This window comes from Rhodofomes roseus (genome assembly GCF_022264815.1).
Source record: "Rhodofomes roseus strain CIRM-BRFM 1785 chromosome Unknown C8Q71scaffold_16, whole genome shotgun sequence".
NCBI lineage: Eukaryota > Fungi > Basidiomycota > Agaricomycetes > Polyporales > Fomitopsidaceae > Rhodofomes > Rhodofomes roseus.
The window spans coordinates 473,690-489,385 of record NW_025952972.1 but is presented as its reverse complement, the minus strand read 5'-3'; the positions used below and the strand labels follow the sequence as shown (position 1 = coordinate 489,385).

The 15,696-nt window shown below is 58.1% G+C and overlaps 3 protein-coding genes across 3 annotated transcripts; all 3 read left to right on the top strand.

Moving 5' to 3' along the window:
• Nucleotides 1-83: 83 nt before the first annotated feature.
• Nucleotides 84-3,292, top strand: C8Q71DRAFT_771182 (FMN-dependent dehydrogenase-domain-containing protein). Its single transcript, XM_047924342.1, has 16 exons — nucleotides 84-527; nucleotides 694-726; nucleotides 783-791; nucleotides 1,078-1,120; nucleotides 1,171-1,233; nucleotides 1,284-1,413; nucleotides 1,470-1,570; nucleotides 1,621-1,714; nucleotides 1,768-1,854; nucleotides 1,918-2,109; nucleotides 2,164-2,265; nucleotides 2,324-2,384; nucleotides 2,441-2,707; nucleotides 2,765-2,844; nucleotides 2,898-3,030; nucleotides 3,096-3,292. Exons 1-16 carry the CDS (start codon nucleotides 455-457, stop codon nucleotides 3,143-3,145), a joined length of 1,518 nt encoding a protein of 505 aa, XP_047776766.1. The 5' UTR covers nucleotides 84-454; the 3' UTR covers nucleotides 3,146-3,292.
• Nucleotides 3,293-4,522: 1,230 nt separating this feature from the next.
• On the top strand, nucleotides 4,523-9,791 carry C8Q71DRAFT_771172 (uncharacterized protein). Its single transcript, XM_047924341.1, has 6 exons — nucleotides 4,523-4,689; nucleotides 4,745-4,983; nucleotides 5,032-5,672; nucleotides 5,735-6,855; nucleotides 6,907-8,266; nucleotides 8,316-9,791. The coding sequence occupies exons 2-6, from the start codon at nucleotides 4,746-4,748 to the stop codon at nucleotides 9,342-9,344; spliced, it is 4,389 nt and encodes a 1,462-aa protein (XP_047776765.1). The 5' UTR covers nucleotides 4,523-4,689; nucleotide 4,745; the 3' UTR covers nucleotides 9,345-9,791.
• Nucleotides 9,792-12,495: 2,704 nt separating this feature from the next.
• C8Q71DRAFT_161021 (uncharacterized protein) lies at nucleotides 12,496-15,635 on the top strand. The gene is made up of 7 exons (XM_047916682.1): nucleotides 12,496-12,571; nucleotides 12,654-12,977; nucleotides 13,038-13,583; nucleotides 13,654-14,220; nucleotides 14,294-14,641; nucleotides 14,701-15,128; nucleotides 15,236-15,635. Exons 2-7 carry the CDS (start codon nucleotides 12,749-12,751, stop codon nucleotides 15,374-15,376), a joined length of 2,259 nt encoding a protein of 752 aa, XP_047776764.1. The 5' UTR covers nucleotides 12,496-12,571; nucleotides 12,654-12,748; the 3' UTR covers nucleotides 15,377-15,635.
• Nucleotides 15,636-15,696: the final 61 nt, after the last annotated feature.

Sequence of the window (15,696 nt, the reverse complement as noted above, 5' to 3'; positions counted from 1 at the left end):
GTGGTAGGTAAGTATGTTACTTACCACCGCTCCGTCACGCTCGACGGTGCCGCGGCACCTTGTCGTAATTGCACAATATGTATAGGAATGGATTTCAGCTGAATTTGGGACAACCCCAGTTTGACAGGTGTCTCCGGTGCCTCCTCCTCCTCCTCCCCTCCTCCTCATCCTGTGCGCCCGGGGCTTTCCTCCTCTCTCTTTTCGGCAATGCCTTCACCAGCGGCAAGCCGATAGCCACACGCGGACCGCTTTCGGGAATTCGGAAGTCCGTGCGGTCGTCCAATGTCATGGGCATCCTGCGGAGTCACGGGCCGCCGGCGAGGCGTGAGGAGAAGTGCGGGGTAGGATGGGCATCCCGTCCTTCATATCCTCCTCGCCGTTTCGGACTTCCGTGTCGCCTCTTACATTGCTACGACCACCTCGCATTTGTCTAGACTCGAACGTATAGCGCAAGATGAGCAAGGGCTTGTCGGGAAAGGAGGTCGCGGCCCACAACACCGCGGAGAGCTGCTGGATCATCGTCCATGGTGAGTTTCGTTTCAGGAATGTCATGTTGACTTGCGGGGCATTGCGGGGTGTGGAGGACGTCCGTGGGGAACTGTCCACGCAGTCGGCAGTGGTTTTGTAGCCAGATGCATACCCCGGACTACGAGCAAGCTGCTGAGCGGAAGGCTAATGCTATCGTTCGTACAGGCAAGGCGTACGATGTCACAGAGTTCCTGCCAGGTCAGTTTGTCCTGCTGCTTAGGCTTTATGCCCCAGTGATCTCACGGTCCCTGCAGAACACCCAGGTAACGTCCGATAGACGTCGCAGACACCGGAGACATGAGCATATCTTCGACCATCGCAAATTTGGCGCAAATTCCGCCTCAGATCGAACACGTAGGACGGGCTTTGCGGCCGCCCAAAATGCTAGAAAATTCAATACAGACTTTTCTTTCATAGGGACATTTTTGGCCGCTGCAAAGCCCTTCATATTTGTTCGATATGAGGCAGAATTTGCGCCAGATTTAGGACGATCACAGAAACGGGCATATCTCCGGTGAGAAGAGAAATGCGTCTAATGCTGAACGACAGGAGGAAGCAAGATCATTCTGAAGTACGCGGGCAAGGATGCTACGTGAGTCTCGATTGTTATTGTGTGTTGTACCATGCTCACCCATGATCAAGCGCGGAATACGATCCTATTCACCCTCCAAATGCCATCCACGACAATCTGCCTCCCGAGAAACAGTAAGAAGCTAGCCACGGCATTCTACGGTCCACCTCTAACCCTTCTCCAGCCTTGGTCCCGTCGACCTTGACACTGTGCTCAAAGTCGAGGTTACTATCACTGACGAGGAGACGGCACGACAAGAGCGTATACAGCAACGGCCGCCGCTCACCGAGATCCTCAACCTGCACGACTTCGAGGTGCGGCGGTAGTTCAGCTGTGTAGGCGCGCTACTCACCACTTGCCCCACTGCTAGGCTATTGCGCGCCAGGTGATGACGGAGAAGGCGTGGGCGTACTACAGCTCGGCGGCCGACGACGAAATTACCACTCGTGAGAACCATGCTGCGTACCACAGGTAACAGTCTGGCCTCACCTATGCGCAGGTTATTGACGCCAAGTGTGCAGAATATGGTTCCGGCCTCGTATTCTTCGCAGCGTCACGAATGTCGACTGGTCAACGAAGATTCTCGGCCACGCAAGCAAATTGCCAATATACATCGTGAGCCCTTCCGTTCCAAGCAGCCTGGGCAGAAACACTGATGTCCTCGGTAGACCGCGACAGCCCTCGGAAAGCTCGGACACCCGGACGGCGAGCTGAACTTGACACGAGCTGCGGCGAAACACGGCGTCATCCAGATGGTCCGCAGAGCCGACATTATCTTCTGAGCCCACGCTGACACGCCGATCCTTCCGCCATGACAGATCCCGACACTGGCATCGTGCTCGTTCGACGAGATCGTCGACAACGCGGCGCCCGGTCAAACGCAGTTCCTGCAGCTCTACGTGAACTCGGACAGGGAGATCACGAAGAAGTTCGTGCAGCACGCGGAGAAGCGCGGCATCAAGGGCTTGTTCATCACTGTGGACGCCCCTCAACTTGGACGTCGTGAAAAGGTGCGCGCGGCTAGTCAGAACATGCGCATGTCGGTGGTTGACAGGGCGTTATAGGACATGCGCATGAAGTTCGAGGCGGAGGATCCCCGAGAGGTTACCGACAACAAGGTGTCGAACAAGGTGGATCGATCACAAGGCGCTGCTAGGGCTATCAGCGTATGTTTTCGCGCAAAGGCCGTGCCAGTAACTTCCATTAACATACCGGGTCTACCAGTCATTCATCGACACCAGCCTTGACTGGAAGGACATTCCATGGTTCCAGTCAATCACTAAGAGTATGTCCCTTCCTCGCCTGCACGTCAATCCTTTTACTCACCTTTCCCACGCTCAGTGCCTCTCATCCTGAAGGGTGTGCAGTGCTGGGAGGATGCGCTCATGGCGTACGACGCAGGTCTCGCGGGCGTCGTGCTCTCGAACCACGGTGGGCGGCAGCTCGAGTTCTCGCGCTCCGGCGTGGAGACGCTTGTCGAGGTCGTCAGGGAGCTCAAGCTGCGCCGCGGGCTGACGTTCCCGAACGAGAAGTTCCAGCTGTTCGTCGATGGTGGTGTGCGCCGCGCGACGGACGTGCTCAAGGCGGTTGCACTCGGTGCTACGGCAGGTGTGTATCTCTGCGATTAACACGTGGGAGTGGTGGGTTAATGAGCGTGGTTGGTAGTTGGTATTGGCCGGCCGTTCTTGTACGCGTTCTCGGCGTACGGCCAGGAGGGCGTCGAGCGCGCTCTGGAGATTCTTCATGTATGTAACGCAACCCTGTTGATGTTTGTTAGCGCCTTGACCACCTGCTTCAGGACGAGTTCGAGATGAACATGCGACTGCTCGGTGCTCGCACAATCAAGGAGGTCGTCCCGGAGATGGTCGATGCAGGAAGCATTCACCAGCACATCGTCTCCGTCCCCGACGACAGCCTGTACTATTCCAACTGTGAGTGTCGTCATGTACTTCATATGTACGTGTGAATGGGCGTTCTTACCACCTGTTGTTTCTAGATGAGAGCATGCTGTCGGCGCGTCTCAAGGACGTGAAGTCGAAGATATGATCTCAGTCGGTGTAGCTGGTGATGATTTGGTTCACGACTGTTACATCTATGTACATATACCATGTCTTCTTGTATACGCAACAGTGCTGTCCCGTTACGTGCAATCTACTCTGCGAGCCGCGGCGTATTTGCGGTGAATATTAGGCACAAGGTTGAGCACATTCAATGTTTAATTAGCAGGCCAGACACGTGTCGGCTGTGTCGCTGGAGGTGCGGGGTGACCAATGTGTGACGTCATTATACCCCTCGATCAGGATCTCAGATTCGAATTTGAGCAACCACACTCACTATCAATTTCAGTAGTACATTGCGATAGCGCCTCAAGCCAGGGAATGACCAGCGTAGAAAGGTGCACCGTAGTGCAATAAGTGTTATTCATGGAATTGTGGCTAATGTGAGAGATGCAAAAGGCGTCGCATGTCCCGTTTGACGAACTGAAGAACATGTCGTCTACCATCACCATCCACTCCGTGCCATCCCTCCTGGACCCTTGGGCAGCCCACCTCATCCAGGAGAAGCCAGTGTTGCAGGCTTAGAGATACACAAGGCTGGTTATTTGATGGGAGGGTCATGTCATACGAGGCTTGGTTCCGCATTATGCGCCCATTGACAGTCGTCAAGGTACGCATATATGCACGCAATCTGCTGGATTGCACGCATACAGTGACGGGTTTCCTGCCAGGCCGCCGCTTCGCACAAGAGGTGGCACGGAATGGTAGAAGGACACCCCCATCGACTGGCTTCGAATTGGCGTTGTTGACGAAGGCTTCGGTGACAACGCACGTAGTCGGACGTGCATGCGGTCAATTACTGTGTAAGTCCTCCAGATATCAGCGCGAAAGAGTTTCTCGATGTTCGTCAGAGCTGAAAACTGAGCAGCCGGACGAATGGCAGCCTCACTGGATGCTTTCAGACAATTGTGAGTACCTGCTTGCACGTGACGAGCCAGCGACCATATTGGGCGTCGCACACAAGTTGCAAGGACTCTGCGCAACGAGCTGCAGCAAGATGATACACAGTAGTTAGCTTACCGCAATGCAAAGGCCTTCCCGCCTGCTTGGAAGGTCCGTTGTTGATTCGTCGCAGAGAACGTGCGCGTGCGTAGCTGACCGTCGACCAGCGCTGAGTGCATTGTGCCCCCAGCGTATCTTGCACGTCCCGGTCTGATAACAGGCTGCGTCGCGCCAATGCGTAGTGTTGAATTACCAGAGTCCTATCGCCGCAGGCAAGTATGTCAAGTCATGGTGGAAGCGGAACCGGGGCAACACGCGTGCGAGCGTAGGACTCGAGATTGGGGGTGGCACGGGTGCTCGGGGTCTGCCGGCTGGAGATGATTTTTGGGTCGGTGCGTCGCGCGGCCGTTGCCTCAGTCTTCCACCAGGACAGACACTTCGGACTGCTGCAACCAGCGTCCGCTTCCTGTGTGCTTTCTTCGATCCTCCATCGCGACATTCGTTCGCCTGCAGGCAGGTCATCTTTCACGACCGACCTTCACGCGAAGAAAAACAAAAAGATCCACCTTGAATCTCCGCGCAATCGTCACGGTACGTCCCCTTTTCCATCCTTGACGACATCCTCGCTCACCCATGTCTCGCTCAGAATGAGCAAATCCTCAACAGCAACTGCATCGAAACCAACGACCCAGCTCCCTTCCAAGTCAGCTTGGGCAAAGGGCCCGCCGCAGTCAACAGCCCCCTCGCCACGTTCCGCATCACCCGCGCCGAACCAGGGCCATCCGCAACCGACCCACTCTAGACGACCGAGTACTCTAGGCCAGGGCGTAGCATTTAAGGATGGCGTCGCAGGTGCACGAAGCCCGACCAATGCTGCGAAACCAGGTACGGCAGCGTCTGTTATCGCCCGCGGCGCTGCTGATAGGGTGCCAGCATCTGCTGTAACTTTTGGCTCGATAAACGACGTCTCTGCACCTATATCCTCCTCTCCCGCCTCAGTCCCGACGATCAAGTCGGCGACTGTCTCTTCATTTGGATCCGTCCCAGCGACACCCACCTCTGCTCCGAACGGCAAGTCTGCCGGCTCGTCCACACAACCTCCCGCGTCTGCCACGACCCAATCGAAATTCGATGTCAAAAAGCTCTTCCAAAACCCGAGCAGCGCGCCGCCAGTATCCAGCGCACCGTCGCAGGCGCCCTCTGACGTTGCTTCTCCATCGACCCGCCCTTCGCCCCTGCCGCAAGCCTCACCTTTGCCGGCACATGCCCAGGCACAGCCCTCGCAGATGGGCGCCCACCCGCCGTATCCTTCCTTCGTCCCCGGGCTGAGACCTCAACAGAATGGTGGGCCTCCACCGGGTGGGCCGCCGCGGTCCCCTGTGTTCCCGCGGCAGATGCCCAACGGCCAGATGAACGGGGTCAATGGACGACCGAACGGTGCCTCCGCGCCCACGCCGGTGTCGGCGGGCATGTCGAGCCCGCGAATGGGTCCCCCGCATGGCGGGCAGCCCCCTGCGGGTATGCCGCCCACTCCTCAACCAGTACCGGGCCCAGGATGGTACGGTGGTTACTACGTAAGTCTTACCACGCCTTTCGCTGACGAATACACTGAGTAACATTGTTCCTTCCTCTTAAGTACTCACCATACCCTGGCATGCCTCCCGAACACTATATGCCGTACAATCCCTGGATGCAGCCACACGTCGGCACTCCTCATCAACAGCCGCAAGGCCTGCCTGGCCCGCCCCAGCCCGGCATGCCCATGTCTCCTCGTAACGCCCCTCCCCAACTCCACCCTCCTGGTACGCCTACAATGGCACCCGCCATGCCCAATCCGGGTCACCCTCCACATCCCGCCCCGTCGCCGCACACCCATACCTCCTCGCTCTCGTCTGTTTCCTCACCTCCGCCCACGCCGTCGTCATCAGGTCCTGGTAACCGGTTGAATACGGCCGCACCGACGTTCCAGCCGCGCACGGCCAGGGTGAAGATCACATCGTCGGACGGCAAGGAAGTCCAGCTGGACAGTTTCAAGAAGGGTACCGCCCCGCTGTCTCCTGCTGTGCCTGCGTCGCCGGCGAGGAAGACGCAAGTTCGACTGGAGAAGCCTGAGGACAAAGAGAAGCGGGAAGCGCAGGAGAGAGCGAAGGAGGAGGCTAGGGAGAAGGCCAAGAGGGAGGCGGAGGAGAAGGCCAAGCGGGAAGCAGATGAGAAGGCGAGGAAGGAGAAGGAGGTTGAGGAGAAGCGGAAGGCCGAGGAGGAGGAACGCGTAAGGAAGGAGAAGGAGAAGGCAGACGAGGACCGGAGACGGCAGCAGGAGGATGAAGAGAAGGCTCGCAAGGAGGCGGAGAAGGCCAAGGAGGAGGAAGAGCGGTTGCGCAAGGAGGAGGAAAGGCTCAAGGCGGAGGAGGAGAAGGTCGCCGCCACCGGTGCCGAGCCGGAGGAGGGCGAGGTCGACGAGGTTGAGGCGACGCCTGCGTCCGAGACGGTTGAGAAGACGGCCGACAAGGAGGATTCCAATGACAAGTTGCAAGACAAAGGAATACTCCGAATCGACACTGCCGTGAGTGACACGCCCAAGAAGCGGCACCCTGGCCCTCTCGACCTTTCCTCTACCCGCAAGCCCATCGCCCAGCCCCTGCCTTCCGCCCTGGCTACGGCGCGCATCATCGAAGACCTCGGCAGCGTCTCGTATCCCGAGGGCATCAGGAGCCCCAAGATTGAGCTCAACGTGAACGCCAAGCATGGCAAGTTCAGGTAAGGAACCTCATGCACCGTCAACAGCATTGCGCTAACGTTGACTACTAGGTACGACCGCGACTTCTTGATGCAGTTCATGAAGATCTGCAAGGACAAGCCAGACAACCTTCCACCCCTCGACGCCATCGGCCTTGAGCCCTCCGAGCAGGGTGCTGGTGTCCCCATGAGTCGCGGTGGCTCGCAGAGACGTTCATCAGCTGCGATGGGTCCGCCTCCCCCGAACTCCGCACGCCAGCTGCAGGGTCTTGGTCTGTCGAACTTCAGTGGCCAGGGAGGCAACTTCACCATGGGCAAGTTCGCGACGCAGAACCCGAAGACGAGCGAGGAACGCTTCAAGGAGGCTAGTATGGGTCGCTCTGCGTCGATGACGGGCGCCCCCCCTGGTGTCGCTATACCGTTCGGCGCACGACCGTCTCCTATGGTGCGGTCATCAAGTCAGGGCGGCCCGAGCGCCATGGGCAGCAAGCGTACCCGGAGCAAGCGTGGTGTTGACCGCGGAGAGCCGAGCAAGGGTGGACCTGGCCCGTCGTACGGTAGTTCCTCCCTCTCGCAGGCTGGCATGATGTCCCTCGAGCCGGTCGCACCGCTCGAGCAGTCCGCGAACCGATGGACGCCCGCGAGCCTTACTAAGAAGCCACAAGTCGTCACTGACTCGCCTGAGGTCGTTGATCGTAAGGTTCGCGGGCTTCTCAACAAGCTGACGATGGAGCGCTTCGATTCGATTTCGGACCAAATCATCGCGTGGGCGAACAGGTCGGAGAACGAGCACGATGGGCGAACACTCATCCAAGTCATCCGGCTCGTGTTCGAGAAGGCGACGGACGAGGCTGCGTGGTCCGAGATGTATGCTCGGTTGTGCCGGAAGATGATGGAGCAGATCAGCCCGAAGGTTCAGGACGAGGGTATCAAGAACGCGGAGGGGAAACCCATTGCTGGCGGCCAGCTCTTCCGGAAGTACCTCCTTAATCGGTGCCAAGAAGACTTCGAGCATGGTTGGGCTGCGAAGGAGAGCGCCGCTGCCGCCGCTGCGACGAAGGCCACCGAGGACCAGGCCGCCAAGGACGCCGCCGAGAAGGACGAGTCTGGCGAGGTTGCCCTGTACTCGGAAGAGTACTACATTGCGCAGAAAGCAAAACGGCAGGGTCTCGGTCTCGTCAAGTTCATCGGTGAGCTGTTCAAGCTGCAGATGCTCACGGAGCGTATCATGCACGAGTGTGTCAAGAAGCTCCTGGGCAACGTCGAGAACCCCGAGGAGGAGGAGATCGAGAGCTTGTGCAAGCTCCTCACCACCGTCGGCCAGCTGCTTGACACCCCGAAGGCTCGCGCGCATATGGATGTCTACTTCACGCGTATGAAGGAGTTGACCAAGAACCCGAACGTCAATTCGCGTATGCAGTTCATGCTTGTCGTAAGTTCTCTGCGCGTTGGATTTTGTTTGTGCCTAACATGTCTCGTAGGATCTCATCGAGTTGCGTGAACGCAAATGGATACCGCGCAACCTGGCTGCCGCTCCTACAACCATCGCCGCCGTCCACGCACTGGCCGCTAAGGAGACCGCTGCGAAGGAGAAGGACTACCAGCGCACAATGAGCATGTCGCGCGGTGGTTCCAGGCGTGGCGGCGAACGCGGTGACCAATCGCAAGTCGGTCCCGATGGCTGGTCCGTCGCTGGCCCTCCCCCTTCTCGTGTGCCCCCCAAGGCAGGCGACTTGACTAACTTCGGCAAGATCAGCAAGTCGAACTCTATGACCTTCGGGCCCACGGGCGTGTTCGCGTCGAAGGACAAGACCAAGCGCGATTCGACGTCGTCGTTGTCGCGAGGCTCTTCGAACATGTTCTCGAAGCTGATGGAGAACCCCGAGCTCGCCGCGGAGGCTGCTGCCGTACAGCCCAGCCGGCCACCAAGCCGCAAGGACAGTGTCGAGTTCCCTTCTGCCGGCGCGCCCGAGGCTCCGCTACAACGCAAGAAGCTCCAGCTCCTGCCGCGATCCAAGCCCAAGCCTGACGAACGGGCAGACTCGACACCAGCACAATCGGAGGCTGGCCACTCAGACGATGAGGACTCTACCGCACCTTCGATGTCTGAGGAGGAGGCGAAGATTCGCGTTGGCGAGGATTCGAAGGAGTTCTTCAGCATCCGCGACTTGACCGAGGCTGAGGTGTACTTCAGTAAGCTCCCCTCGGAACACCGGTGGCTGCTGGTCGACAAGCTTGTGAATTTCGCCATCGAGTCGAAGGCGTCCGATGCGCAGCTCGTCGCCGACTTCTTCTCCGGGGCCGTATCGAAGAACCTCTGTTCACCAGAGAGCCTCGAGAAGGGCTTCACGCCGACGGCGGAGATTCTCGACGACATCGTCATCGACGCGCCGAAGGCATTGGACCTTATGGCGACCATGATGAAAGGCGCACAGCTCGACGAGGAGCGACGGACCCGGCTTGCGAGCAAGTCCATGGATAGTGATAAGTTAATCGGTCTGCTATCATAGAACAGTAGTACGTCTCCTGCTTCATTCTCTGTGTCTCCATCCCGCTGGTCATTGTTCGTTCATCCTCGTCCATCATCCGCATCTTGTTATTATTCGCCGCATGCCGCGCTGGCTGTCCTGCATCACGATGTACAACATCCATAGCTCACTGTCATACATAATACAGAGCTTCCGTTCGTTTCTCTGCAGTTTCTGCGTGAACACCGAGAGTAGAGGATTCGGATAACGAATAGAGACGACCTTCTTAGGTGCCTACGAGAATAAGAACTCGGAGTAGTTCTATGCTAGTCACGTACACTGCTTATGATGCAACTCAATGTCTGCCGACTCCGAGTATGCTAGTACCTGCACTCAGATATAGCGTTGAGCGATCTGCTAGTACCATCGCATTACGGTTCTGCGGTCGAATGGCAGTGCAGCCTGTGTAAGTGCCTGGCATCTGAGGAAGTCCGTTGTCGGGAATTGCCACAGCAAGGTCGAGCGCTTCTCTTTCAGAAGACCATCCTCTACAATAGTGCGCACATTCTAGAAAACATGCTTGAATCGCGACCTATGGTACATATATAAGTACAACCCATCAAACCTGCTCCCTTGAGTGATGCTACAATCGCTGCGACGACTAGAGCCGTGACAAAATTGCGGTACACAACATCGACCGCGAACTGCCAAAAGGCTGTTCTCAGAGACTCCCGCAGAGGAGAGCGGCCTTCGACATCGATATCCGGGTCTTCTCAGTCCTGGCGAGCTCCGCCGACACGGCGAACTTGCGAGGGCGTGTTCACTGTGACCCCGAGACCGGACATACCGCACTGCTCCAGGCATCGCTTTGGGTGCGACAGTAAGCAGTGCGGGGCTTGTCTCGTACGGCGGCGCGTACATGCGGCCCAGCGGCATCAGCTAGAACGTCCATCTGAGCTTCAATGAAAGCCGACTACGAGCAGTTGTGGTACTTGCCTCGAGGTTCGGTGTCGTTCGAAGGTACCCTTGATGCGTTGATTTGTTGTTGGTGTTGCCTTTTCTGAGCCCGTGAGGACCTATATAAGGCGCGACGTAAGAGCAAGGACGGTCAACACGACGAATGCTCCTCTCTGCACGATCATAGTTCAAGGCCACAGCGAACTCGAGGTCAACGAAGTCGACGACAATCGGCCGCTCGAAAGAGCACGCCCGGCGGTACAACCCGCACAGTGCGCTCCCGCATCCAACCGTACGGCGTACGGTCGGGTGCGGTCTGCGCTCTGTGCAGTCGCTCGTTGGACGAAGGGTAGGCTGATGTCAATGTTGCCTGGCCAGTCATCCGGTCTAGGCCTGCAGTAGAATGACTGACCTCCGCTTCCGGGGATCACGCAACGTGAGCCTCCAGCCGCCAAATCGTTCGGCGGTCTGAAGGACGTCTGCGGTACCGACGCAAGGATCTACCTTGTGGAAAGGTCAATTTATCAGGCGTACGGAAGGCACGTCCGATGGTGCAGCTCGCACAGGGCGCTCCCGCGTCCGACCGTACATCGCACGGTCGGGTGCGGTCTGCGCTCTGTGCAGTTTCCCGTCCTGACGGAGAAGGCATTACTACCGCGGTGTGTATCAAAATAAGGAGACTGACTGTCGCCCCTTCTGACGAAGTAGCGCGACGCGCCGCCGGTCGAAGAGAGTCACGCCGGACGATGTTTTGCAGCACCTACAAGCAGTAGTGTCTGCAAAATATCGAAGACTCTAAATGGGCAGGATCAGACTTACTAACTGGCGCATGGTGGCACGTCCCACGTTACGATTCGCACAGTGCGCCCCCGCATCCGACCGTAATCGGTCTACGCTGTGTTCAGTTGCCTGTCAGAACGAAGAGCGCAAGTTCTATGATATTCTGAATTTGTAAGTGATCAACCTTCCAGAAAAGTGACCCATCGTCCTGCGTTCTCGATCCGCTACTGGGATTCTCCTGTTTGTGGGATTTGGCCGCGAGGACGACTGCCTGTGTCATGTAGCCGGCACTGTGGCCGCTGGCGGCTCCGAGTCGGTGCGTCTGACCACCTTGAGAGGAAGCGGTGTTCGCAGACTCGGAGGGCCTGTCGGGCATTCGGAACAACTGACTGCGCTGCTTGGTAAACACTCATTGGATATGTTATTACGTAGATGACGCTGCTATAACGTACAGAGATTGATGGGTTCGATTGTCTGGTCGCACCAATGAAATATGACCCGTTGAGTCGCAGAGCTTTCCATGCTATCATCGATATTCATCACTCTTAGCCAGGACGAATCCAGAACGTGGGCCGTAGTACTGCCTCAAGTAGAGTCTGGGTGGTAAGTTAGGGGCGAGTTGAAGACGAGCAATTGATCTGCGTACCGCCCCGCCGCCTCCGTGACTGCGTTCGCGGCGCCACATGCCAGTGGACCGGGAAACTGGTAACTCGGATAGGCCCTTCTGGACTCTAGAGTCATCCGCGGCCCTCCTTACGGGAGATCAGGCACTGCAAGGAGACTTCGACGGACGCACGCGTACGCTGGCCAAGTTCCGACCGTTTCCCTATTTCTCCGAGGGTATACATATCAATGCATGGTCATGAAACAGTGTTGTTTCTGCGTCACTACGCTGTAGACGTTGTCGAGCGTACCGATAGGCTTGTGTAGCAGACCGACCGTGACGCAGTGAGTACTAGTGAGTACTTGAGTCCTGACAGTGATTCGGGGACAGCCGAAGGGGACTTGCGGTAATAGCGACTTTCCATATACAGCAAGTGTACGTAGCAGTAGCTCGAGCAATGGTGGGTTTTCTTCTGGTTTTCTTCCTGAACTGCCACAGTCCACGGCGGATCCTACACAATATCATCGATTATTTTCACTCTGACCGACACATGTCCGCACTTCCTAGTTCATATAGGTAGGAAACATTAATTTGGATTTCGGCAACAATCCTAGTCTAACTACTCCTTGCGGCGGAAAAAGTGGGTTTCCTTGCAATTCCCTTGTAGAACGATCGCTTGGACCTGGATATCAACATATGTTGTGCGTCTCTCATCATCTCGACGGAGACTTGCGCCAACACAATGCGTCAACAGAGCAGAGATAATACAATCCGCGGAAGAGTACCTTAACGGTAAGTATCCCGTGATGACATCGGGCCGCGAGTGGCCCCTATCTGGACACACCTTTCTCACCTCCCTCGTCCATGCTGTTGCCAGGAACGTTGCTTTGTTGCGTAGCATCCCACGAGTCCAAGCTGTAGCACGTTGGTGAGTCCACATGCAGTGCTGTCCAATTTTTTGCCGATTTTTTGAGACTGGCATCTCGCCCGGATCTTGATCGGCCGTGCAGACAAGACAGGCACAAGCGGAACTCCAGTCCCCGTATTTTAAGCACCTCCGACACCTTGCCCACCTCCCCTTGTCTCCGTCTTCCTGGTCTCATACATGCCCGCGCCCACGAAACAGTCCCAGAAGAATGTTCTCGACATCCGCCTCGCAGAGTCCGTCGTGTTCCTCCGCGCCGGAGATGCCACTGGCAGGCCTCGCAACATGCAGTCCGACGCTCCCCCTGGTATGCTTCGCGGGCTGCTGACGCTCACGCTCGTCAAGCCGACGAAGATCTCCAGCATTGAAATCGAGTTGGTGGGAAAGACGAGCACGGCCTGGCCTGAAGGTACGTGCATAGCTGCCGCCGTTCTATAGGAGTTTCTCACTGCTCCTCTCCAATTGAAAGGAGTGGGCGCGCGCCGCATCGAAGTCACCGAGGAACACGAGATCTACGCACAGTCATACATCCTCTTTCGCGCGGGCTCGGAGACACCGTACAAGAACAACCGACGCACGCTCTCCATTGGTCCCGGTATTGCTCTGGATCACGACGACGACGACCGCTCCGACCTCTCGAGCGAGGACGTGCACGGAAATGCTCGCCGGACGCCCAGCGACGAGCGGAGGGGCCGCGACCCAGGTCCACCGCCCGCGTTTACAACCAGCGCGCTCGCGTCCAGGAGGAACATGAGCGTTGACCAGACGCATTTCCAGCGGGGCTATGTCGCGCACCGTGATAACGGCCTCTCACTCGCTACGACCGCATCCCCACCCTATACGCCCACCGCAGAGTCTGCGCCCCCACATGTTTGGAGTCCGACGACCCTCAGCCCGGCCGCATCCATTTCGCATCGCATGCACACCGTTGACGAGCAGCCCATCCAGGAGGCTGTCTCGTCTGCGGAGGAGTTCGGTCAGGGTCGCAGTTCGGAGCCGGACACGGAACGCAGCAGTGCGTATCTATCTACTCGTCCCCGCAGGCACGCGCACTAACCACGCCCACGCATGCCGCATTACCCCAGGTCTCGCATCCGCGCGCCACCCGTCCCCCCTTCCGCGTCTGGGCGGGTCCTCTGCATCCAGTCTGCGCCTCGCCAACAACTCGCAGTCCGCCTCCGCCCGTCCATCCTTCGAAGACGAGCGCCCCGAGTTCATCACCGGGAGCAGCCGCAGTCCGCTCCCGACCCCGCCTTCGGCCACGGCCACGCAGCGCTCGCTATCGCGTTCGGCCGACCACCGCCAGCACCGCCGCGAGGGCTCGTCGGACGTGCGGGAGCACGACGATGGGCGCGGGCGCAAGCACAAGCGGTTCAGCTTCGCGAACGTGTCGAACGCACTGCTGGACGTCGTCATGGACCGCGTGCGCTCGCGCTCGCGCTCGTCGTTCGCAGACGTCCACGCCGCCGGCGACGCGACACCCCCGCGTGGGCGCACGCGCGAACGTACCATCGACGAGGACGTGTTCCAGGACGATGACGAGGGCACGCGCGTGCGCGAGCGCTCGACACTCGGCCGTGTCAGCGAGGTGCTCGGACTTGACGGCGAGGATGGGAAGGAGTGGGGCGACGGCTGGAAGGAGTTCAAGAAAGGTGAGTGTCACTCCGTTTGGCGTGTCCAACCCCGAAGCTCAATCCCTTCGATGATGGTCCGCCCAATGTGAAGGCACGTATACATGGCCGATTTCGTTCGCTATCCCCGCGGCGTCGCCGCCGACGCTGCACTGTGACCTCGGGCACGTGACTTGGAAACTCAAGGCGTATGCGCATCGGCCGGGGACGTTCACGACGAAGATGTCCGCGGCGCAGGAGATCACGGTCGTTGCATGTCCGTCGGAGGACGACCTTGAAGAGACTGACAGCATCATCGTCGAGCGCCAATGGGACACGCAGATGCAGTACCTCATCACCGTCTCTGGACGGAGCTTCCCGATTGGAGGTGTCATGCCCGTCAGCATAACCTTCATGCCATGGACAAAGATGAAGGTTTACAGGATCTCTGTGCTCATAGAAGGTGTGTATACACTTGCTCGGTACCGGTCTAGTAGTTGTTGACTGCGTGTCGCCATGCAGAGCGCGTAGATTACTGGACAGACTTTAAGCGCATCGCGCGCACCGACCCACTCACCCGCATTGTCCTCATGTCTGTAAAAAATCAACAGAAGGACGGACCGTACATCCTCCCGCTGGACTCCTCCGACTCTCAAGCGTTCATGCACTCACCATTCGCCGCTCTGGTCCCGGAAGGCGAGGACGTCGGTGAGTATGCGTCGAGCCTCATGGGCCCCGGGCCCTGGCGGATCCAGACGGACCTGCAGCTTCCCGAGGCGTGCAACGTCCTGCACTTCACGAACCGGAACCGGCGGAGCAACATCTTCGTCACGCACATGCTGAAGATCATATTCCGTGTGGAGCGTGGCGACGACCAGGCGGTCGACCCGCAGTCGGGCAGGCGGAAGCTGTTTGACATCGTCGTGCAGACGCCAATCCACATCCTTTCGGTGAGTGCACCGCTCGTCTCATGCATTAATGAGGGCCTAACTTGTACCGTAGTGTCTATGCAACGCTGACAACCTCTCCCTCCCTCCCTACTCTGGCGCGATTGAAGTTCAACCGCGTCACCACCCCTCCTGCAACTATGTCCGCCCCACGCGAGGCAGCCACTCACCTGCCAACTGCGAGCTCTACCCGAATACGGCCTTCATGTCCTTGCCCGGAGGCCCGAGAGCAGCTACCGAACGCATCGTGACACCTACACCCGCTGAGCTCCACCCCATCCGCCCACCACCACTGCCGCGTCAGGAATCAATCTTCCAGCGCGGTGCCCAGTTCGAGCGACTCGTCGCGGGGCAGGAGAGCGAGCTCGGCGAGGCTCCGCCTTCGTACGAAGAAGTCGTACAACAGTCATGAAACCCTCAAGACCTTCCAATCCTCATGCATACGCCCGGACACTACCTATGCGATACTTACTACCCTGGTCGTTTGATTCCCGGCACGCGCGTGCCATGTCTCGTTTGTAGCAGAAGGAATTGTGTAGCCCAGGATTCTATATTACGGAGGCGAGTCTAG